The 21778-nt window shown below is 34.4% G+C and overlaps 1 protein-coding gene and 2 pseudogenes across 1 annotated transcript; all 3 read left to right on the forward strand.

Annotated features, from left to right (window-relative positions):
• Window positions 1–5937: 5937 nt before the first annotated feature.
• Window positions 5938–8379, forward strand: LOC147409260 (cytochrome P450 81Q32-like). Its single transcript, XM_086427010.1, has 2 exons — window positions 5938–6893; window positions 7477–8379. The coding sequence occupies exons 1-2, from the start codon at window positions 5994–5996 to the stop codon at window positions 8098–8100; spliced, it is 1524 nt and encodes a 507-aa protein (XP_086283136.1). The 5' UTR covers window positions 5938–5993; the 3' UTR covers window positions 8101–8379.
• A 9665-nt stretch (window positions 8380–18044) lies between these two features.
• LOC147409261 (cytochrome P450 81E8 pseudogene) lies at window positions 18045–18961 on the forward strand (annotated as a pseudogene).
• Window positions 18962–21337: 2376 nt separating this feature from the next.
• LOC147409262 (isoflavone 2'-hydroxylase pseudogene) lies at window positions 21338–21778 on the forward strand (annotated as a pseudogene).

The following is a 21778-nucleotide window of genomic DNA, read 5'->3' on the forward strand; positions in this document are numbered from 1 at the left end:
CAAACGTGTTTTGTCCTACATAGATTAGAAGTTTTGGAATGGGCTGATTTTTGGTGAGGATGATCTCTATGATTAGAAGATCATTCTCACCAAAAATCAGCCCATTCTGAAATTATTAACCAAATGTTTACAAGTTGAAAAATCGTGGACCGTCCATTTTTTGTAAATCATTTTTGATGGGGTTAGAAGTTTTGGAATGGGCTGATTTTTGGTGAGGGTGATCTCCTCACCGTAGTGATCATCCTCACAAAAAATCAGCCTATTCCAAAACCTCTAACCCATGTTTTGAAAAAAGTTTTGCCAAAATGTTTGTTGCTGAACGAGACCCTGTATATATATATATATATATGGGAGCGGTTCAGCAGCCCCTTATGGTGTTACACATTTTTTGTAAATTACTTTTAATGGGATTACAAATTTTGGAATATACTGATTTTTTGTGAGAATGATCTCTACAGTGAAAAGATCATCCTCGCCAAAAATCAGCTAATTTTGAAACTTCTAACCTAAGTTTACAAGTTGAAAAATCGTGGACCATCCTATTTTTGTAAATCACTTTTGATGGGGTTAGAAGTTTTGGAATAGGCTGATTTTTGGTAAGGATGATCTCCTCATCATAGAGATTATCCTCACAAAAAATCAGCTCATTCCAAAGCTTGTAACCCATGTTTTGAAAAATGTGTGACACCATAATGGGGTTGCTGAACCTAGGGCTGTCAACGGATAGGTATCCGATCGGATATTGCTATATCCGAATTCGAATCCGAAAAAAAAGAATGATATCCGAATTCGAATTCGAATCCGATCGGATAGCACTACCAAACATTCGAATCCGAACTTGAAAATTATATCGGATATCCGATAATATCCGATCCGATAAAAACCTACAAATGAAATTTCCCTCTTTGTGTGAGAGTAAAATAGGGTTTTAGTATGTTTGAGAGTGAGAGAGAGAGAGAGGAAGTATCCTTGGATGCTCGTCAGTCGGAGAAGACGACGGTAATGGAGCTCGCACAAGTCGAGAAAATAGGTTTTACCGAGAGAGCGAGAGAGAGAGAGAGAGAGAGAGAGAGAGAGTATGTACGTACCTGGATGCTCGCCGGCCGGAGAAGACTGGGGATTTTGGAGCTCGCAGCCTCGCACAGTCCAAACCTCCATTACCGTTCGACTGGTTTTGCGTTTCTGATTGAAAGAGAAGAAGATATTTTATAAGGTAAGTTTTGTTATAAAACAGAAATACATGGCACCATATATACATGTGATAAAGTTTTGTTGTAAAACATAAATACATAATATATATATTCTTATCGGAGCGGATATTATCAAATCGGATATCGCAATATCCGAATTCGTATCCGAAACTCATTCGAATGTTAAACTGACATCCGAATCCGATATCCGATATCCGAAAATTTCGGATAATATCCGATTTTTCGAATTCGAATTCGAATTCGAATTCGGATTTCGACTATCCATTGACACCCCTAGCTGAACCGCACCATATATATATATATATATATACATATGGGGGCAGTTCAGCAGCCCTAAAGTTTGCCAAATGTTGTGCCAAACATTTTTCAAAAGATGAGTTAGAAGCTTTGAAATGAGCTGATTTTTTGTGAGGATGATCTCTATGATGAGGAGATCATCATCACCATCCTCACAAAAAATCAGCCTATTCCAAAACTTCTAACCCCATCAAAAGTGATATATAAAAATTGGATAGTCCTTGATTCTTCAACTTGTAAAGTAGGGTTTGAAGTTTCAAAGTGAGCTGATTTTTGATGAGATTGATCTCTACACAAAAAATCAGCCTATTCCAAAACTTCTAACCCCTTCAAAAGTAATTAACAAAAAATGTTTGGCAAACTTTAGGGCTGCCGAACCGCTCCCATATATATATATATATATATATATATATATGGGTCAGGTTCAAAGGACAACCATTTCTACACACATATAGACAACGTGTTTTGTCTTATATGGGCAAAAATGTTTGGAATGGACTGATTTTTTGTGAGGATGATCTCTGTGATGAGGAGATCATCATTGCCAAAAATCAGCTCATTATAAAACTTCTAGACCGTCCAATTTTTGTTGAAAAATTATAGACCATCCTATTTTTGTAATCAATTTTGATGGGGTTACAAGTTTTGGAATAAGATGATTTTTTGCCAGGATGATCCCCTCATCACAGAGATTATCCTCACAAAAAATCAGTCCATTCCAAACATTTTTGCCCATATAAGACAAAACACGTTGTCTATATGTGTGTAGAAATGGTTGTCCTTTGAACCTGATATATATATATATATAGGGTCAGTTTCAAAGGACAACCATTTGTACACACATATAACAACGTGTTTTGTCTTATGGGCAAAAATGTTTGGAATGGACTGATTTTTTGTGAGGTTGATCTCTGTGATGAGGAGATCATCCTTGTCAAAAATCAGCTCATTATGAAACTTCTAGACCGTCCAATTTTTGTTGAAAAATTATAGACCCTCCAATTTTTGTAAATCAATTTTGATTGGGTTACAAGTTTTGGAATGGGATGATTTTTTGCCAGGATGATCCCCTCATCACAAAGATCATCCTCACAAAAAATCAGTCCATTCCAAATATTTTTGCCCATATAAGACAAAACACGTTGTCTATATGTGTGTAGAAATGGTTGTCCTTTGAACCTGACCCATATATATATATATATATATATATATGCAAAGACTTGAAAATTCTTTTAAGGTTGATATTTCAATCTCTTAGGTATCTCACCAGTACGAGTTTTGCAGAATTTCTTATGGGGAGAACAAAGTATGGCCTTTCTGTCGAAGGTTCATTCACAAAACAAAATTGATCATTCCTTAGAAAGTAAGGCTGATCATAATTCATAAATACTAGTTTTCGTAGCGTCATGGATTTGTAATTTGAGTGAGAGATAATGAGTTAAGGAGCTTCCAGGGTTTTGATTGTGTGATTATGCATTAGTCGTAAAAGCCAATAACAAGATGAAAAGTGGATGTAATGAGATCAATCTTTTGAGAGATGATTGCAGTTTTGATTGGGAGCGAGAATTTATCACCTTGTCATCATTGTTACACCATGACAAAGGATCGACAAATGAGTGATTTAAGCACTTGTGTTACTTGGGAATGATAATTTTGGGAATGGATGGTTACATGGTTACTTCTAGGTTGATCAAAATTCAACCCGACACAAGGGGTTTAGTATCATGTCATTTGTCTGGGATTGATTAATAAGGACCTTGGTTCATGCTCAGCCAACATATCTATGCTCATATTTCTTTCAAATAATTCGGTTTTATTTGAATGAATTTGACACTTCCAATAATTATTACTATCTATGATTTATGGTTTAAGTACCTAAAAATTTGATAAATGTTTGAGGATGCCACCATAGAAATAAAAGTTGAATAGATGAATTTCTAAAATAAATAAAATATTAAAAATCTATGGTGGTCAATTTTCCACCATCCACATGTCATTTCAAGATCTATGTTATCGTCACTGAGTTTTAGCTCATGTGGTGCTTGGATGAAAAACTTAGCCCGAAGGGTACCCCACTTGAGTTGAGGAGATCTGTTGAGGAAAACTCAATCTTTCTAGGCCAAGGTCCCATCAAAGAAAAACTGCCTTTATGAGCTGAGATATCACCCGAAAAGACCATTTACTCGGCATTCAGGACACCATAATAGTCAAATAGATACTTAGATCAAAAGTAACATTATATTTAAGTTTGGAGTTTACTATGACACCACTATAGCTCGGCCATACTAATTAGGCCAAGCTATATTATGGCTCATAGGTGTAGTTCGGCCAAACTCACTAGGCCGAGCTACTCCTCCCATTTGTTGGCTCCTTTGTTCTAAGGAAACTGAGGTTTTCCTCATCCAGACAAAAAGAGAGGCTTCCCCAACCTTAATAGTTCGACTAACTTAAGCCAAATTGTCCGTACAAAAAGCTCAACCACCAGTGCTAAGGCCAATGTACCTTCAAATGCTTTACAGTTCAATCTCTAAAAAATCTTGCATCATCCAAGGTTCAATCTTATATCTTTAGTGGATAAATACATGAGCGAGATCATAATATAGCCTATTGTCGGACTGTCATCATATATTATTAGAAGTTTTACCTTTTTCTTAAAAAGAGACGGAAATGTACCACAACCTAGACTATTAGAGGAGACACTCCCTTTTGTTGATATACCTGCATATGCACTATTGATCTTCTGTTAGGCGACTGGGAATACATTGTTTTTCAGCCTTAATCCCCTTTTTAAGTCATAAGGTGGGGGAGATTGAAGGTTGTACGACCTGTCTTTACCCTTTGATGACTTGAGATCCCGAATTATATGCTTTACAACTTTTATTCTCTCATCTACATCTTCATTTCCAACTTCCTTAATTAATTTGATTGTTGAACTATTGTGTCATCCTCATTAATTATTTATTTTTTAAATTATAAAAATATTATAGTATTCTTTGACCATTAATATAATGAGAGAAGGGTGAATATTGTTAACAGAAATTCACATTAGTTAGTTTTTTAAATTTGAATATAAAAAAAAAAGTCATAAAGTAACACTATATATATATATATATATGGGTCAGGTTCAAGGGCCATATGAGAAAACATATAAGAAAATTTTCGACGGTTAAAATAATTTTAAAATATGGGTTAGAAATTTTGGATTGAGCTGATTTTTTGTGAGGATTATCTCTATGATGGGAAGATCATTCAAAAAAAAAAATCAGCCCAATCTGAAACTTCTAACCCCATTAAAAGTGATTTAGAATGTGGACCGTCGATTTTTTACCAATTTTTATCACTAATTTGTAAATCACTTTTGATGGATTTAGAAGTTTCTGATTGAGCTGATTTTTTGTGAGGATGATGTTCTCATCATAGTGACCATCCTTGCAAAAAATCAGCTCAATCCAAAACCTCTAACCCTTATTTTGAAAAACGAAAGTTTTCTTATATGTTTTCTCATATGGCCCTTGAACCTGACCCTATATATATATATATATATATATGTTCATTTCTAATGAAAACCATGATCAAGCCATAAATCTTGCCAGCATCAAGTTATTGAATTTATTAGAAATAGATTTATCAATAAAAAATAAAAATAAAAAATCATCAATTTAAAAACAAAGGAGACTTTGAACCCAAAAAGTGAGAGGTATTCCAAATCATTCTATTTTATTTAATTTTAAAATATAAATTAGATTGATATTTCGTCCACCATGGCAAATTCCAAAAATCTTTACTAGCATGAGAGAAGGTCGAGCATTGAGTATTCTAGACATAAATCCACATTAAATCATTTTAAAAAATTATTATTGCATTAAACTTCTTTAATTATATTATATTAATGGGAGTAAAATGAATATTATTGACACATATTCATATTAATTAATTTTTTAAAAAGATTAAAAAAATATTTTGGGATCCATTACAATAAAACAATGTAAGAACCGCATAACCAGTTCCAACTTGACATCGACCTCAGACTAGTTTCTGTCCTAAATTAATATAATATTTTTAAAAATACGTGGTTCCAAACAAATCCGTAGAGTTGTTGAGATGGCAATGATTGTGCTTATGGAAAGATGGTATAAGAGGAGTCAGAGAAGAAGAATAAGTATCCAGTAAGTTATCCCGTACGTAAGATTAGGTATGTGTTACGTGGCACGTTGGGGGTAAGAGTTTAAAATACATCGATACCCAGCCCAAAGAATTTAATATCCTAAGAATAGGTAAGTGCCTACGTGGCTTCCCTCAGACTCAGGTTTCTTTTCTACATATGGCATGTGATTATTAGTCGTTGGATACTTTGACTTTAGTAGAGACTATACGTAATTGATGACGCCCCTACACCTCTAATAAATATAATATAATATATCGTTTCTTTATTATGATCCAAAACCCACACAACAACAGGTCACTTGTAAATTATACTAGCCATTGATGGAGAACTCCAGCTACTACTTACTTCTCTTCTTCTTCTTCATCTTTCTTCTTTCCAAATTTCTACTTCAAAAGAATCGAAATCTCCCACCAAGTCCTTTGTCTCTCCCCATAATCGGCCATCTTCATCTCTTCAAACAACCAAACTCATTAGCACGAACCTTAGCCAAAATTTCAAACCGCTTTGGACCTGTAGTATTCCTCAAGTTTGGTTCTCAACCGGTTCTCATCGTCTCTTCACCATCTGCAGCAGAAGAATGTTTCACCAAGAACGATATCATCTTTGCGAACCGCCCTCGTCTCTTACTAGGAAAACACATGGGGTACAACTACACAACTCTCGTGTGGGCCCCTTACGGACCCAACTGGAGGAATCTAAGACGCATCGCAACCATTGAAATCTTATCCTCCCACCGTATCCAGACGTTCAATCAAATCCGCAAAGATGAGATTCGGTTCATGATCCAACGGCTGACTAGCAATAATGATGGAGGAAAGACGGTGGAGATGAAGTCCATGTTTTGGGAGTTGACTCTGAACATGATGATGATGATGATTGCTGGGAAGAGATATTATGGTGATAAGGAGGAAGATTTGGAGGAAAGGGAGCTGTTTGGAGAGGTTGTGAGAGGGGTGCGTTCGTTAGCTGGTAGACCGAACCCAGATGAATTTTTGCCTGTTTTGAAGTGGGTTGGGTTTAATGAGAGGGAGAAGAGGTTTAAGAAATTGGGGGTAACTAGAGATCTTTTCTTGGATGGATTGATCGAAGAACGTAGGAGAAAGAGAAGTGCAACAAATGAAGAGAGCATGAAGAAGGCCACGTTGATCGATGTTTTGTTGTCACTGCAAGAGACAGAACCTGATTACTACAATGACCAAATGATCCGAGGCATCATAATGGTAAGACTTTTAAGTCCCGTTATTAACAGCATCTTAGCAACGCCGATGATTTTACAAAATAGTGGTGTGTTATAAGTAAATGTTGGTGTCTTGGTAAAGCTCTCTTTTAATTTCTTTTTGATTTAGATCATTGGATGTCTACTAGATAAAGCAATTCAAATTGTACGATTGCATATCATTTTTTTAGTGACATGGATATTTTTACATATAGATATAAGTAAATATTGGTGTGTTAATAGAAACTCTTTTTTTTTTTCCCTTTTTTTGGACTTAGATGATTGAATTTCTAGTTGGTGAAGCCATTCCAATTGTAGGATTACATAATATATCTTATCTTAGCCACGCTTTGGACTTCGTCATATCGACTCGACCTGTCTTGAACTCTTGATTGTACTTTTCACTCAATTGAGTCAATTTGACTTGACCCCTTCGAAACTCTCTACGACCATGTCATCTACGGCACAATCTCTATGAGATGGTTTATTTATGCCTTGTAGATTTGAGAAAATTGGTTTTGATATTGTGTGTAGGTGTTGTTAAATCCTAACATTGGAGTCTCTCTTTGTTTTGATTTTGTGTGTAGGTGTTGTTAGGAGCGGGTACCAACACTACATCCGAAACCATGGAATGGGCAATGTCCCTTTTACTTAATCATCCAGAAATCATTAAGAAGGCCCGAGATGAAATTGATGCTCACGTGGAACAAGGTCGATTGCTCAATGAATCCGATCTCCCCAAACTTCCATACCTCCATAATATCATTACTGAGACACTTCGAATGTATCCAATTGTCCCACTACTATTACCACATGCTTCGTCAAAAGAATGCATTGTAGGAGGTTACAAAATTCCAAGTGACACAATGTTATTCGTGAATATATGGGCCATACAAAATGATCCTAGCATATGGGCTGAGCCAACTAAGTTCAAACCTGAAAGGTTTGAAGGAATGGAAAGTGGTGTGAGAGATGGGTACAAATTGATGCCGTTTGGGTCAGGAAGGAGGGCATGTCCAGGTGAGGGATTGGCGATGCGTGTCGTCAGGTTGGCAGTGGGAACCCTGATTCAGTGTTTTGAGTGGGAGAGGATTGGAGAAGAAATGGTGGATATGAGCGAAGGAATTGGACTCATCATGCATAGGGCTAAGCCCTTGGAGGCCAAGTGTAGGCCACGTTCAAGCATGTTGAATCTACTTTCTCAACTTTGACCCACCTTGTTATTCGTTTGGTAACTTTCCACCGTTAAAAGTAAAGTAGTTGGTAAAATCTCAAGCTCAAACTTCCTTATCGAGGGTCATTGTAATAATAGCTAGAGATCTACAAGCAATATCCTCCAAATAAAATGACCTTACAATGTACATGCATGGCAATGCATCTTTGCATCTAAGATCTGTTTTCTTTTCCTATAATTTTTTTTTTTTTCAAATCACAGGGAGAATAATTTTTTTCTGTTTTCTCCCTTTCATCTAGAGTTTTCCAAAATTTACACTCTTCTCATGCTATTTCCCTCCCTCTTTCTCCTCATAATAAATACTTATTCTCCCACTTTGAATCCTTTAAACTCATTCAACTAGATCTTTTGGAATCATCAACAAGGAATGTTATTATAATTTTATCGAATAAGATTTTCACCAATCAATGGTCTTAGATCGACAATATATAAAAAATTAGTGAAGGGGCAGGCAAATTTTTCATCAAAATCTCATCGTCCATTTGATTATCGGGATTCACGTAATTGAATCACAACTTGATGTTTGACGGTTTCACTTGCAACCTCTTTGCCTTGCTAAGAGTCGTTTTTCTCAGATGGATTACCACATCAGGAATCAAACACCACGGCCCTCTAAATTTCATCAAAAAAATCATATATATAAAATACATTTGAGCAGGATCCAAGGACGGCTACCAATCTTCCACATAACCCCTAAACTTAAAATAAAAATTCATTGGTGAAAAATAACCTTTTTTGAAATTTTTTATTTCAAATTTCATAGAATTTTATTCTACAAACATGTTTCTGGATGCAACAAGGTGAGCCTAAGGACCCTTAATAAGGGAGAAATCCTTACTAACTTAGTTCGGTTAGTCGGACTCATTATAGAAATGTCTCAAGTCACGTTACAATAAAACAACACAAAAAGTCATGTACCAGTTAACTGATTCCTATATGATAATGAGTAGAGATCTATTATTACTATACTCGATCAAATGGGGGATTTTCTTGACTACTGTGCATGGGTAGGTATTCTCTACCTACCCATGTGTATTGTGTATTAATTTCTGGTGAAATATCATTTTGGGAAAATTATAAATAAATAAAAACCTATAAAAAAATTCGCAAAAAGATAATAATTTTTTGATTAATTTTTTACAATAAAAAAAGACAACAATTGCAGCCGTCACATTTTTTATTTTTATTTTTTTTTGACATATGTAGGAACGGTTTAAAATCGTTCATAATTCTTCAAAATATTTATTTTAATTTTTGCATATATATATATATATATATATATATATATATATATATATATAGATATAATGATTTTCCTTTTGTTTAACCACGCGTTTGATCCCACACATAGACAACAAAATGGCGGGATAAAATTTACATTTCGACTGTTGATCTCGGCTACAAAATGGGGAATGGACCGTTGGATTAGATTGCGTGACCAAATTTTGACCGAATGTTTGCATGGTCTATCTTTATTGAAACTCATTCCCTATTTTGTATTTGAGATCAACGGTTGAAATGTAAATTTTATCGCGCCAGTTTGTCATCTACGTGTATGGTCAAATGCGTGGTTAAACAAAGGGGAAATCATAAAAAAAGTATTTCGTTTTAGAAATTTTCACAAAATTGTTATCTTTTTACAAATTATTATTATTATTTTTTTATATATATAATTTCTCTAGTTTTTTATTTTTTTCTGACACGTTTAGAAACGGCCGAAAACCATTCCTAATGCTCCAAAATATGCTTTGATTGCACGCTTGACCCCACACGTAGATGACAATATGGCGGGATAAAATTTTATATTTTGACCATTGATCTTGACTACAAAACAAGGAATGAGTTTGAATAAAGATTGACCATGTAAACATCCGATCAAAATTCGGTCATGCAATCTAATCCAATGGTCCATTCCCCATTTTGTAGCCGAGATCAATAGTCAAAATGTAAATTTTATCTCGTCATTTTGTCGTCAATGTGTGGGGTCAAATGAGTGGTTAAACAAAAGGGAAATCATAAAAAATAAAAATAAAAATAAATAAGTAAACCTAATTAAAAAAATATTTTGCAAAAATTAAAATAAAAATATTCTAAAGCATTAAGAACAGTTTTCAACCGTTCCTAAATATGTTAGAAAAAATAAAAATGAAAAAAAGTAACAACCACAATTGTTGATTTTTTTTTTATGATTAATTGATAATAAAAAACTTCGGCCCTCAAAGGGCCGAAATAGGTTCGTCTAACTAATATTCACAAAATTATTATCTTTTTGCGAAATTTTTTTAAAGGTTTTTTTTGATAATTTTCCCTATCATTTTAAGTGAAATGACCTTACATTTCACATGATAATATACCCTTGCATCCAAGTTTTTTTTTTTATCTTAATAAATTGACTCAACCGACATGGCATATTTACAAAACCATAGATTTTCCTCAAGATATACAAAGAAAAATCTATGACACTAAAAGAAAATAATTATCTTAGAGTAAGAGGGTGAAATGGATTTTGGCTTTTTGTAATATAAAAATAAAAATCAGTAGTATTATTATTTAGTTGTGATATACTAATTCAAAAAAAAAGATACTCAAACATACTCCAAAGGAAAAAAAAAAAAAAAAGAATAATTTATCAAAACGGTAGAATTTTCGAAATTACTTACCAAAATTGTACACTATAGCAAATAATTTCGAAAACGGTAAATTTATCATTTTCGGAATTAATTTTTTTTTTACCAAAACGGTAAAAACAGTAAAGTATATTTTTTTATATACCGAAAATACCCTTTTTTTTGTTTTACAAATGTATTTACAATTTTTACCTTAAAAAAATGAAAATCCAACTAAAAAGATTCACTCTCTTTCGGTAATCCAACAATCATATGTATTTACAATTTTTTTTTTACCGAAATCAATTTTATTTTCGTAATTTCAGTCAAAAAATAAAAAAGGGTATTTTCGGTAAAAAAAAAAATACATTTGACTGTTTTTACCATTTTCGGAATTATTTGTTATAGTGTACCGTTTTTAGTAAATATTCAAAATGTTGTGCATGTTTTGGTAAATCTGCCAAAAAAAAATCTAAGGTTTTGTGCATCTTCCATGTCAATTGAGTATAATTGAGTTTGTTTTATATTTTTTTGAGACAGCTTATTATCATTCTTGTTTTACCAAAATTTACATTTTTTGATTCGTTTTCTTTCCCTCCATCTCTCTGTGTTAAATCTCTCACTACGTCATATTTCACAAAAAACGACGGACCAAAGCCGTCGTTTTTTAAGAATAATGATGGCTCCCGCCGTCACAAGGATAGTTGTAAATAACGATGTCGTCTTTAGTGAATGAAATGTTGTAAAAAATGACGGTCATGGTCTGTCAAAAAAAAACGACGGCCCAAACCCGTCATGTTTTTAGTTGAATTTAAATTTAATTAATACATATAAACGACGGCTTAAAGCCGTCATTTTTTTACAATTTTTTTTTTTTTTTTTAAATTTAACCACTATTGTGTCCTTTTTAATATTTTTCACCTGAAAAGAAAATGAAAATTTTCATTGAACAAAAAATTGAAATCTAACAAAATAAATAAATACACCAAAAAAACAAAATTTTACATTTTTGAAATGGAAACCATTTTCCTTCAAATTTTACATGTGCAATCATAGTCCAACATGCCCCATTTTCATGGTGTCGATTTTAATCCACATCCCAATGTTTAAAGTAGTTTTTCAAAAAATTTCTACCAACTTTACTTTACTTGACTTGTAAAGTCTTATTCATCTTTTGCACCGCTTCCGTCAGCTTATCCACTCTATTATGAAGGATTGTCGTCTCAAATGCCAAGGCTTGCTTGTAAAGAATTGAAGCACGCACGGAAGTCTTGGAAACACGTAAACCCATTCCCCGAACACGACCCCGACTATCATGACCACAAACCTATACAAAAAGTGTATAATATCAATACCTACTGACGATATGATGTCATACTTACCAATATCAATGCCTACTACACAACATTATATCATAATTACAAAATATCCTAATTAAAATAATGCACATACCACAGCCACGGGGTCATGGTCTAGATCGTTATGTTTATTAGGGTCATTAGCAATCATTCTATAGATGGCCTCCTGCAAAATAAATAATAATTAGGAAATATAAATCATGACATGAGAAGAAAATATATTTATATGAAACAAGGACAAGAAAATATCAAAGGCCACATTTGATCTCAGAATCACCTACAAGAGACATATTTCTATATCCTAGTTAAAGAAACACTGAAGTCACTAACCAAATCATTACTTAGTCAACTTTTTAAAAAAAAATTAAGTATTGCTTAATCAAATTCAAATGCAAAAATCCATTAGTCATTAACATGAATCACACAATTTTCATTAGTATATGTATGTGCCTAAACCAAAAGATTGAATTACTCATGTAGTTGGGGGTGTTGGGTTTCTTAAATTAGAGAATGGTTTTTGTAGTGCGTTGTTTGGCAGTGCCAATACACCTAGCCAGCACGGGTTAGGTTTACTTTGTGTCCCCAACACACACAAACACACATAGCAACTCATAAAGCTTAAAGACTCCCTGTCTCAAAGACGAACATTGGACAAATTAGGTGTTCTAATTTTAAGCACCATTCCTAGTAAACAGGTGCCATTTTTACTTGATGCAACTTTCTCCACAGAAGCTAAATCAATATACAATATGTTTGTATTGGCTGGGAATTCTGCCTGCAAGCTTAGACACAATGAACACGGTTCACATTGTTGAGATACGTATAAAATCTCAACTATTAGATTTTGTATTTACACGGTTGAGTCAACAGACCCGACCCATGTAGCGAATTCAAACTCTGAAGCTAATTCCCATGATTTTGTGTGAAAATTCAAGACATTAAATAAAACCTATGTATGAACTCACATTATGCACATGACAAGGAAAATGCTGAACTGACTATGCTCCACGACACTGCACTCAATATTGTGCTGACGTGACAGTGTCTTCTAAAGCTAAAAAATATGTTGTTCCAGGAACACTGCCATGTTAGCTCAATATCAATTGAGCACAAAATGCCAATATAGATCCTTAAAAGGAAAATGATACAGACACATATAATTGAGAAATACATTGAAGCATAACTACAAATAAAATTCCTAATTAATGTTATTCATAGCTCCACTAAAGAGAAATAGTGTACAATGTGTTAGGGGGGCATACCCCTAGATTAGTTTTGGTTTCTGTAGAAAATAATAAATCAAGCCAATTCTGCCAATCAACTATAATAACAATAATGCTGAAGTGTAACATAACAATAAATTTCATCATCATCATCCATGCTTTATCCCATAATCCCATACTTGATCATAACAAGACATTAATGGGGAAAACCCACTTTGATAGGTGGGACCAAAGGGATCAACTTCTGCCACGTTTACTTCATTCAATATATGTATTTTAGATTTAAAATTGTCCTCATTCTTCAGCCATTTATGTGGTCTGAAAAGTAATTATATTAAACATCTAGGATTGTCAATGATTTCTAGATTCACACCAACAAGGTTTTAATGGATGGGATTTAATCCTACCTATTAGGAGATAATAAACTAAGAAAAAGCCGATTCAGATGATTGCATCCATTTGCAATGGAAGTCGACTAGCTTTCCATGGATGGGATTTAATCCGAATAGGAGATAAGAAATTAAACTAAGAAACTGAAAAGAGAGGGAAGAAAAAAAAAAAAAAAAATCTATCCCCAGAAGCAGCTCCAAACAATGCCTAGCCTTCATGTAATGAAGTTGTTGTCTTTCATCTTATACTAATTAATTCCTTTAGAGTAACTTGTTTGATTTGTCTCTCAAGGTTAAGAGAGAAAATTAGGAAAAAATAATAAAAGATTAAAAATCTGTCCTTCAAAATATTCTTAAAATCTCCTACAAATACAGCATTTCCTATTTCTTTTGTCTTTCAATAAATGTGTTCGAAACACAAGGGGTTAGTATCTCTGCATTCTCCTTCATGGGATACCTTTAAAATGATAAAAAAGAGAAAGAGGGGACCTTGATGAGGTGTTATTATGATTTTTAAATAGAGAGGAGAGACGGAGGGATGGGACACGAGGAGGTCCATCCTACCTACACTACTTCTTAATGAAAATCAATGTAATTGAATAATAAACACTGGTTGTAACGATGATGATAAAATAATTTAATTAACTATTTTTAATTGGGTAAGCAAGTAATTTAAAGAAACATTTTTTTATTTTTTTTGCTCAATAGTAAATTAATGAAACATGTTCAGCCTTACTAATATTTAATTCACTGAAGCAATACAGAGGTAACTGAAGTCTTTATCGAAACCAATGAGTGATGCTCGGTCAGCACATGCACATGTTATCAAATTGCAGGCTGGCTAGCTGTCCAAGCCCCAATAATAACTCATTGACTCATATTAATTTTTGGGACCTTATCAGATCATCTTTGTAACAGTTTCTGCTATCTTACAATTGAGGAATGATTCCCTATTTGTTATATCATGTGGATCACGTTTAAATTATTTTCCTGTAATCTAATATAAATTAGTGAAACCATTATCTTACCAAGATAATAAGATTTTAGTCATCTTTTATCTTTTCTGATTTAATCACAAAAGTACCTAAAGGTTGAGACTTAATTAATATACTCAAAGTTGCATTGCAATAATGTTCAACAAAACAGGCCAAAACACAAGGAAAGGAGCAGAAGGAACACAAAATACCAACTAATCAACGATCGCAGAGATAGATCCCTCTTGAGAATCAAAACTAATCGGATTTCTGAAATTATTAAATGTTTAATACTTCTAAAATTATTCTTAATGTCATTCGTCTCGACTTGAAACAGATATTATTAGATCAGATTACTTGAAAAAATTTCATATACAGTGAATCCCAACCAGGCCCCATCATCTCTTCCCCTTCTTAAGGTTACAAATACAACAACGACGAGAGAGAGAGAGAGAGAGAGAGAGAGAGAGAGACGGAGAGAGAGAGAGAGAGAGAGAGAGGAGAAGAGACTACCTGGAAAGCTTGTGCCGGAGAAGATGGTGTCGAACTTCGCCTGATTTCATAATCCCTTGGATTGCTGAAGACTCTCTGTTGGGATTGAGAGAGAGACGATTGTAAATCCGAAACGCTAAATCGCAAAAGAGGATATTGTGAGCAGAGATCGAAAATTAAAAAACCTAGAATCGTGAGAAACGAAATCGAATCGAATCGAGTATGAGATTTGAGATTTGAGATTCTAGGGTTTTTTTTCGAGAAGAAAATTTGAATCGACTATCGTTGAGGTTTGAGTCTGAATGTTAATCGATACAAATAATACAGCCACCACAGTTGTTTTTAACGCCACACCAATTGGTGTAGCATTAGTAAACGTGGGTGCGGCAATAGTAACTCGAGTAATTATTTAAGGACGGATTAAGTTAGTTGTTAATAATCGACAATTATGGACGTCGTTAAGGGTTAAACAACTAACAAAATCCGTTGTAAATAAACAACTGTCTTAGTCCGTCGTTTTTTCCGCCATATTTAGTCGTTTTTTCCACTTTGTGACGTAGTGTCTATTCCTTATTTTTCTCCTCCTGCTAAGAACCCATTAAACTAATTCAACTATATCATTTCCCGACATTGACGAGGAGCATTATTTTAATTTCATTGAGTTCGTATCACTAATCTATAAGCTTAGATCGACAATAATCAACCAATTAGTAAGATCCTGAAACTTCTAAAATATCGGATTTGAAAAAATGGATGAAATCAGCTTTAATTTGTATTTTTTGAATCAAATTATACTTTATAAATTGGAAAAATATGGGTGGAAGGTGCCTTGGATAGAGGTTTTTTTTTTTAATAGAAAGAATTACCCGACAGTCCTAACTCAGCGGTGAAAATATATATATTTTTTTTTCTAAAAACATCTAAATATGTTTTTTGGATGCCACGTGGTGAGCCAACAACCCTTAGTAAGGGTTTGCCCTTACTAACTTAGTAAGGTTAGTTGACTCAATATAGAAATGTCCTGGACTCCTGGGTCATGTTACAATGAAACGACAAAAGAAGTCAAGAACCGGTTAACCGATTCAAACTTGACATTGACCTAAGACTAGTTTCTGTCCTCTTAATTCGTTAAATGCAAACCCCAGAGTTGCTGAGCTGGGAAAGGTTGTGCTTAATATAGAATAGAAATTATGTCTACGTGTCACTTGGTTGCCCGTTCCTAACCGAGTCATTTTTACCCTATACGCAGCCCGATGTATTTAGTTTCAAACCAAAACCTAAACCTGCACGTAGACACCGCACGTTCGTATTCCTCTCTGATTTTTTATGTGTCGAACCAGCTGAGCTATAAGTCGAAACACATGCCACGTGTTTATTAAGCACGCTACAGTTAAATATCATACGTATTTAATGATGCCCTAGCACCTCTGATTAATATATATAATTTCTGTGGAGGATAATTCTCGAAGTGACTGACACGTGACAATTCATAGAATAGGCTCTGACCCACCGAGTTGGAAGAGTAGTATGTCGTGTTACGTTATATCAAGCTTCACAAAATAGTGGACAAATACATTTGGGGCTTGACATGACAGGATTGCCAGTACTGTCATTGACGGATGGATGTGACAACTCCTAAATTTGGCAGGGCAGGTTTAACTACTCCTGCAACTATCACGATAAAGAAGTAGGTATAACAACTCCGATCATGATCAGTGGAGATATCTTGAAAAATTCATCAGTCAGGATCCCGATAAATACTAGGATGCAATTCAAAGTAAATGTTAGAAAAAATCTTCTCTAAAACTATTTATTAGCTCAGCACTCATTTTAATTTGATCGTCGAAATAGTCATATTGTAGGTCGTCCATCGAATTGAAAGTTTTCAAAGGAGATCTCGAGGTACAGTAAAAAAAACGCATCTACAGTTTCTTTCTCGAACTCAAAACCCACTCAACATAACACTACCACCCAAGTTAATTCTAATTTTCAAGTTCTAACAAGGGAGATCTTCATCATTTATTTTTTACTTCTCTTCTACTCCATCTTTCTTCTTTCCAAATTTCTCCTTCAACATAATCAAAATCTCCCACCAAGGCCTCTTTCTAGGGGTCTCAATGGGTTGGCTCCAGTCTGGTTCCTAAGGAACTTAGAATCATAATAATTAATATTAGTTTGATTTCGATTTTTATCGGTTTCAAGTCTGGTTCCAAAATAAATGGAATCGAAATTATCAAAATCACGAGTATCTATCGGTTCCGATTCTCAAGAATCGAATTAGAAAAAAAGTATTTGAAATCATTATAATAAAAAAAAAAATTCTTAAAATTAATATATTATCAATAAAATTATTAACTTAATTATAATTTAGTATATTAAAGATACAAATTAATGATTTTTTCAAAAGTAAAAAAAATTTATCTTTATTAAAAGTAATAAATTTTTAGAAGAATGATTCATTTTAAGTTTCAATTGATAATTTAATAAAAAATTGAATAATTATATATAACATGTATTTATTTTAAAATAAAAAAAATAGCTTAAATCTTTTATAGTATAAAAAAAATGATAAAATAAATCGATTCTGAGTACCCGCGATTCGATTCCGATTCCGTTTATTTAGATCCTAACAATTCAGGCTCCTATCGGTTTGATTCTATTTTAAACCCAACTCTACTCGGATTCCATTTATTTTAGATCCTAACAATTCAGGCTCCTATCGGTTTGATTCTATTTTAAACCCAACTCTACTCGGATTCCATTTATTTTAGATCACTCGGTTCCAATAAAAGGGGATCCGGAACCGGGGTTTTCGATTGCAGTTCCTTTTCGGTGAAATGGGTACCCATTGACAACCCAACCTCTTTCTCTCCCCCATAATTGGCCGTCATCATTTCTTCAGAAACCCAAACTCATTCGCAAGAACCTTAGCCAAAATATCGAACCGGCGTGGACCGGTTGTATTCCTCTGGTTCGGTTCTCGATCGATTCTCATCGTCTCTTCACCATCAGCCGCAGAAGAATGTTTCACCAAGAATAACATCATCTTCGCGAACCGCCCTCGTTTCTTAATAGGAAAACACATTGGGTACAAGTGTACAACTACACAACTCTCGTGTGGGCCCCATACGGACCCAACTGGCGGAATCTAAGACGCATCACAACCGTTGAAATCTTATCCCCTATCGCATCCAGATGTTCATTCAAATCCGCAAAGATGAGATTCGGTTTATGGTCCGACGGCTTACTAGCAATGATGAACTACATCATAACCGTGATGTGTATCGAACGGTGGAGACGAAGTCAATGTTTTGGGAATTGATTTTGAGTATCACGATGATGATGATTGCTGGGAAGAGATGTTATTATGGTGATAAGGAGGAAGATTTGGAGGAAAGGAAGTTGTTTAAAGAGGTAGTGAGAGGACTGATTTCGTTGATTGGTAGACCGAATCCTGTAGAATTTTTGCCTTTTTTTTTTAAGTGGTTTGGGTTTAATAGGATGGAGAAAAGGTTTAAGAAATTAGGGAAAATTAGAGATGTGTTCTTGGATAGATTGATCGAAGAGCGTAGGAGAAAGAGAAGTGCAACGAATGAAGAGAGTACGAAGAAGGCGACGTTGATCGATGTTCTGTTGTCTCATCGCGGATTTACAGTTGGGGCTATTGCCACAGATTTTAGCGGAAAAAAATAATCTACCACTATTGCCCCCCACACATATTTTTTTCACTCTTGCCCCACTAAAAATTCTACTTTCTTGCCCCCAAATTTGCTTTGATTGAATTCTTTTAGGGATTCTATTGGCACAACAACTTTGACTTACAACGGACCAATACCTTTTTTTTTTTTTTTTTTAATGAATAATGATTTTCTAACTCAACTCTAACAAACTCCCCCCAACGATATACTTTCCCCTCAACATACCCAACAGCACATCCCCCTAAACACGTGCAGTTGTGTATCTCGAGGAAAATTTTGTTACTCATACACATGTCAGTGAGTTAGTAGGAGAGTTGTCAGAGTTGAGTCTGAAAATCAGGACTCTTTTGGTATTACATTTACAACGACAACTAAATATTAAAAACAAAGGGCTGATTTTCTAACTAAATCTGCCTGAATAACTCAAAAACTCATTGACGCGGTATGTGAAAGAATAGTACACTTTTTTCCCTCGAGATACACAACTACACAATTTATGGGGATGTGCAGTTGTGTATCAAGAGGAAAAAATCTATGAATGTTGCACATGCCACGTTAGTGACTTTTTGAGTTGTTATGTGAGAGTTGAATTAGAAAATCATTAAAAAAATAAATAAATTAATTAATAATAATAATAGATTGAGAATAACATTCCTCCTCTTTAGAAAAGAAAGTTAGGTCGGGATATTTTCTTCTCTTCTCTTAAGAGATATCACAGAGCGCAAGAGTGTGAGGTGAGCATCATGAGGTTAGAGTTGACAATTAGATGTCAACTTGTTCTTTTTATGACTTATTGTCGATGTTGACAATTCCTAATCTTTTAATCTTGGATAAGTATTATGAAAAAAAAAATTGATGTGCAAATGTTAATTTCTATTTTGAATGGTTGGTGTTAAATTTTAATTGGGAATTTATAAATAATTTAAGTAGTTAGAGTGTAATAAGTAGGGTTGCAACTGGGCTGGCCAAACTTGACCAATATCAGGTCTGAGAATAGTTGGCTAGGGTTCAGACCTAGGTTTGAGCACAAAAAAAAAAAAAAAAGGTTTACACAACCAAACCGGGTTCATATTGCCCAATTTACCTGAAATCGAACTTAATATGCTTATAATTTAAAAATATTTTTAAATTTCAAATTTTATTTAATCATCATCATCCTTTTCTTAACATTTGCTTATAATGTCGTGTATGGATACTTTGAAATATAACTTTAGGGCAAATAATTATAGATTTTATATATATTTTTTACATATCTCTTATCTTTATACAAGTCAATATCATTACTAAATTATACAAGATTAATAAGGAATTAGTCAATCCGACTTGGGTTGGGCTTGGATTGAGCATTTAATGCCTGAGGTCGGGTTGGGCGTGGGCATGACTTGGTGTCCGTTAAGTGTGGGTTGATCACCAACCCGGCTTAACCCAGCCGAGTTGCAACCCTATTTAATAAGTAAAAGTTGGGGTGCCAGTAGAATTGGTGTGTTAGAAGTAAAATTATTGGTGCATTAATGGAAATTCTATTTTTATTTTATTTACTTTGATGATTAAATGTCTGCTAGGTGAAGCTATTCGAATTGTACGGATGTATATAGCACCCATTTCTGGATAGCTGACTATGGGGATCATACACGTTAGCATGGAATTTATGGTGTGTTATAAGTAATTATTGGTTTTCAGCCAACTTTCGAGTGCATAGAGTGTATATACTGCTCATCTTAGTGATAGCTAATAATGGGGATCAGACACGTCAGCATGGAATTTATGGTGTGTCATAAGTAATTATTGGTTTTCAACAAACTCTCGGGGCCAAAGAGTGTATGTATTGCTTATGTTAGACTTTATTATTTACCTATTTATAACCATGAGATCTCTGGTTGTAACGCATTCATGTCTAGTTAGATTAATTATAAGAATGCTAACATGTCGGCATTGAAGTTGCATATGCAGATTGATCCTGATGCTTGCCATGTTTCTAGATAGATTACTAATTATGAGGATGAGAAACGTAAGTATGGAATTTATATGTGTAGAACGCTCCTCGTGCTTGCCAAGTGTCAGGATAGAATAACATTATAGAATCATTCGGGCACTCCCTAACTTGGGATTCATCTTTGATATCCCACACGGGATTCATCACATCATTTTTATGGTGATCCCGACTCCCCATATTTCAATTCTAGATCCCAAGCGCTTCATGCTTCAAGTGGGGGAAATCCTGAGTGTGACCTCTTTTGATTACATGAGGACTCAAACAAATTTAATACCCTCAAATTGTCGTACCTAAGAATAAACTTCAACCCCTACTCAAAATCGATCAAACTTTCTCATGTTCTCAAAAAATATGTTCCTCCAATGATGGAATAAATTCTCTCCCACTGTTCTAAATTCTAATATTTGGATCTCTCTTTGTTTTGATATTATGTGTGGGTGTTATTAGCAGCGGGGACCAGCACTTCATCTGAAACCATGGAATGGGAATGTCTCTTTTACTTAATCATCTAGAAATGATCAAGAAGGTCCAAGATGAAATTGACGCTCACGTGGAACTAGGCCAATTGCTCGATGAATCTGATCTCCCCAAGCTTGCATACCTCCATAATATCATTGCTGAGACGCTTCGAATGTATCCAGTTGTCCCACTACTATTATCACATGCATCAGCAAAAGAATACATTGTAGGAGGTTACAAAATTCCCAGTGGCACAACACTATTCGTAAACTTGTGGGCCATACAAAATGATCCTAACATATGGGCTGAACCCACTAAGTTCAAATCCAAGAGGTTTGAAGGCATGGAAAGTGGTGTTATAGACGGGTACAAATTGATGCCATTTGGGTCTGGAAGGAGGGTGTGTCCTGGCGAGGGATTGGCAATGCGTGTCGACAAGTTGACTATCATGAGAGAAGGGTGA

This window comes from Akebia trifoliata, chromosome 2 (assembly GCF_017979445.1).
Source record: "Akebia trifoliata isolate Shusen 1 chromosome 2, ASM1797944v1, whole genome shotgun sequence".
NCBI classification, from domain to species: Eukaryota; Viridiplantae; Streptophyta; class Magnoliopsida; order Ranunculales; family Lardizabalaceae; genus Akebia; species Akebia trifoliata.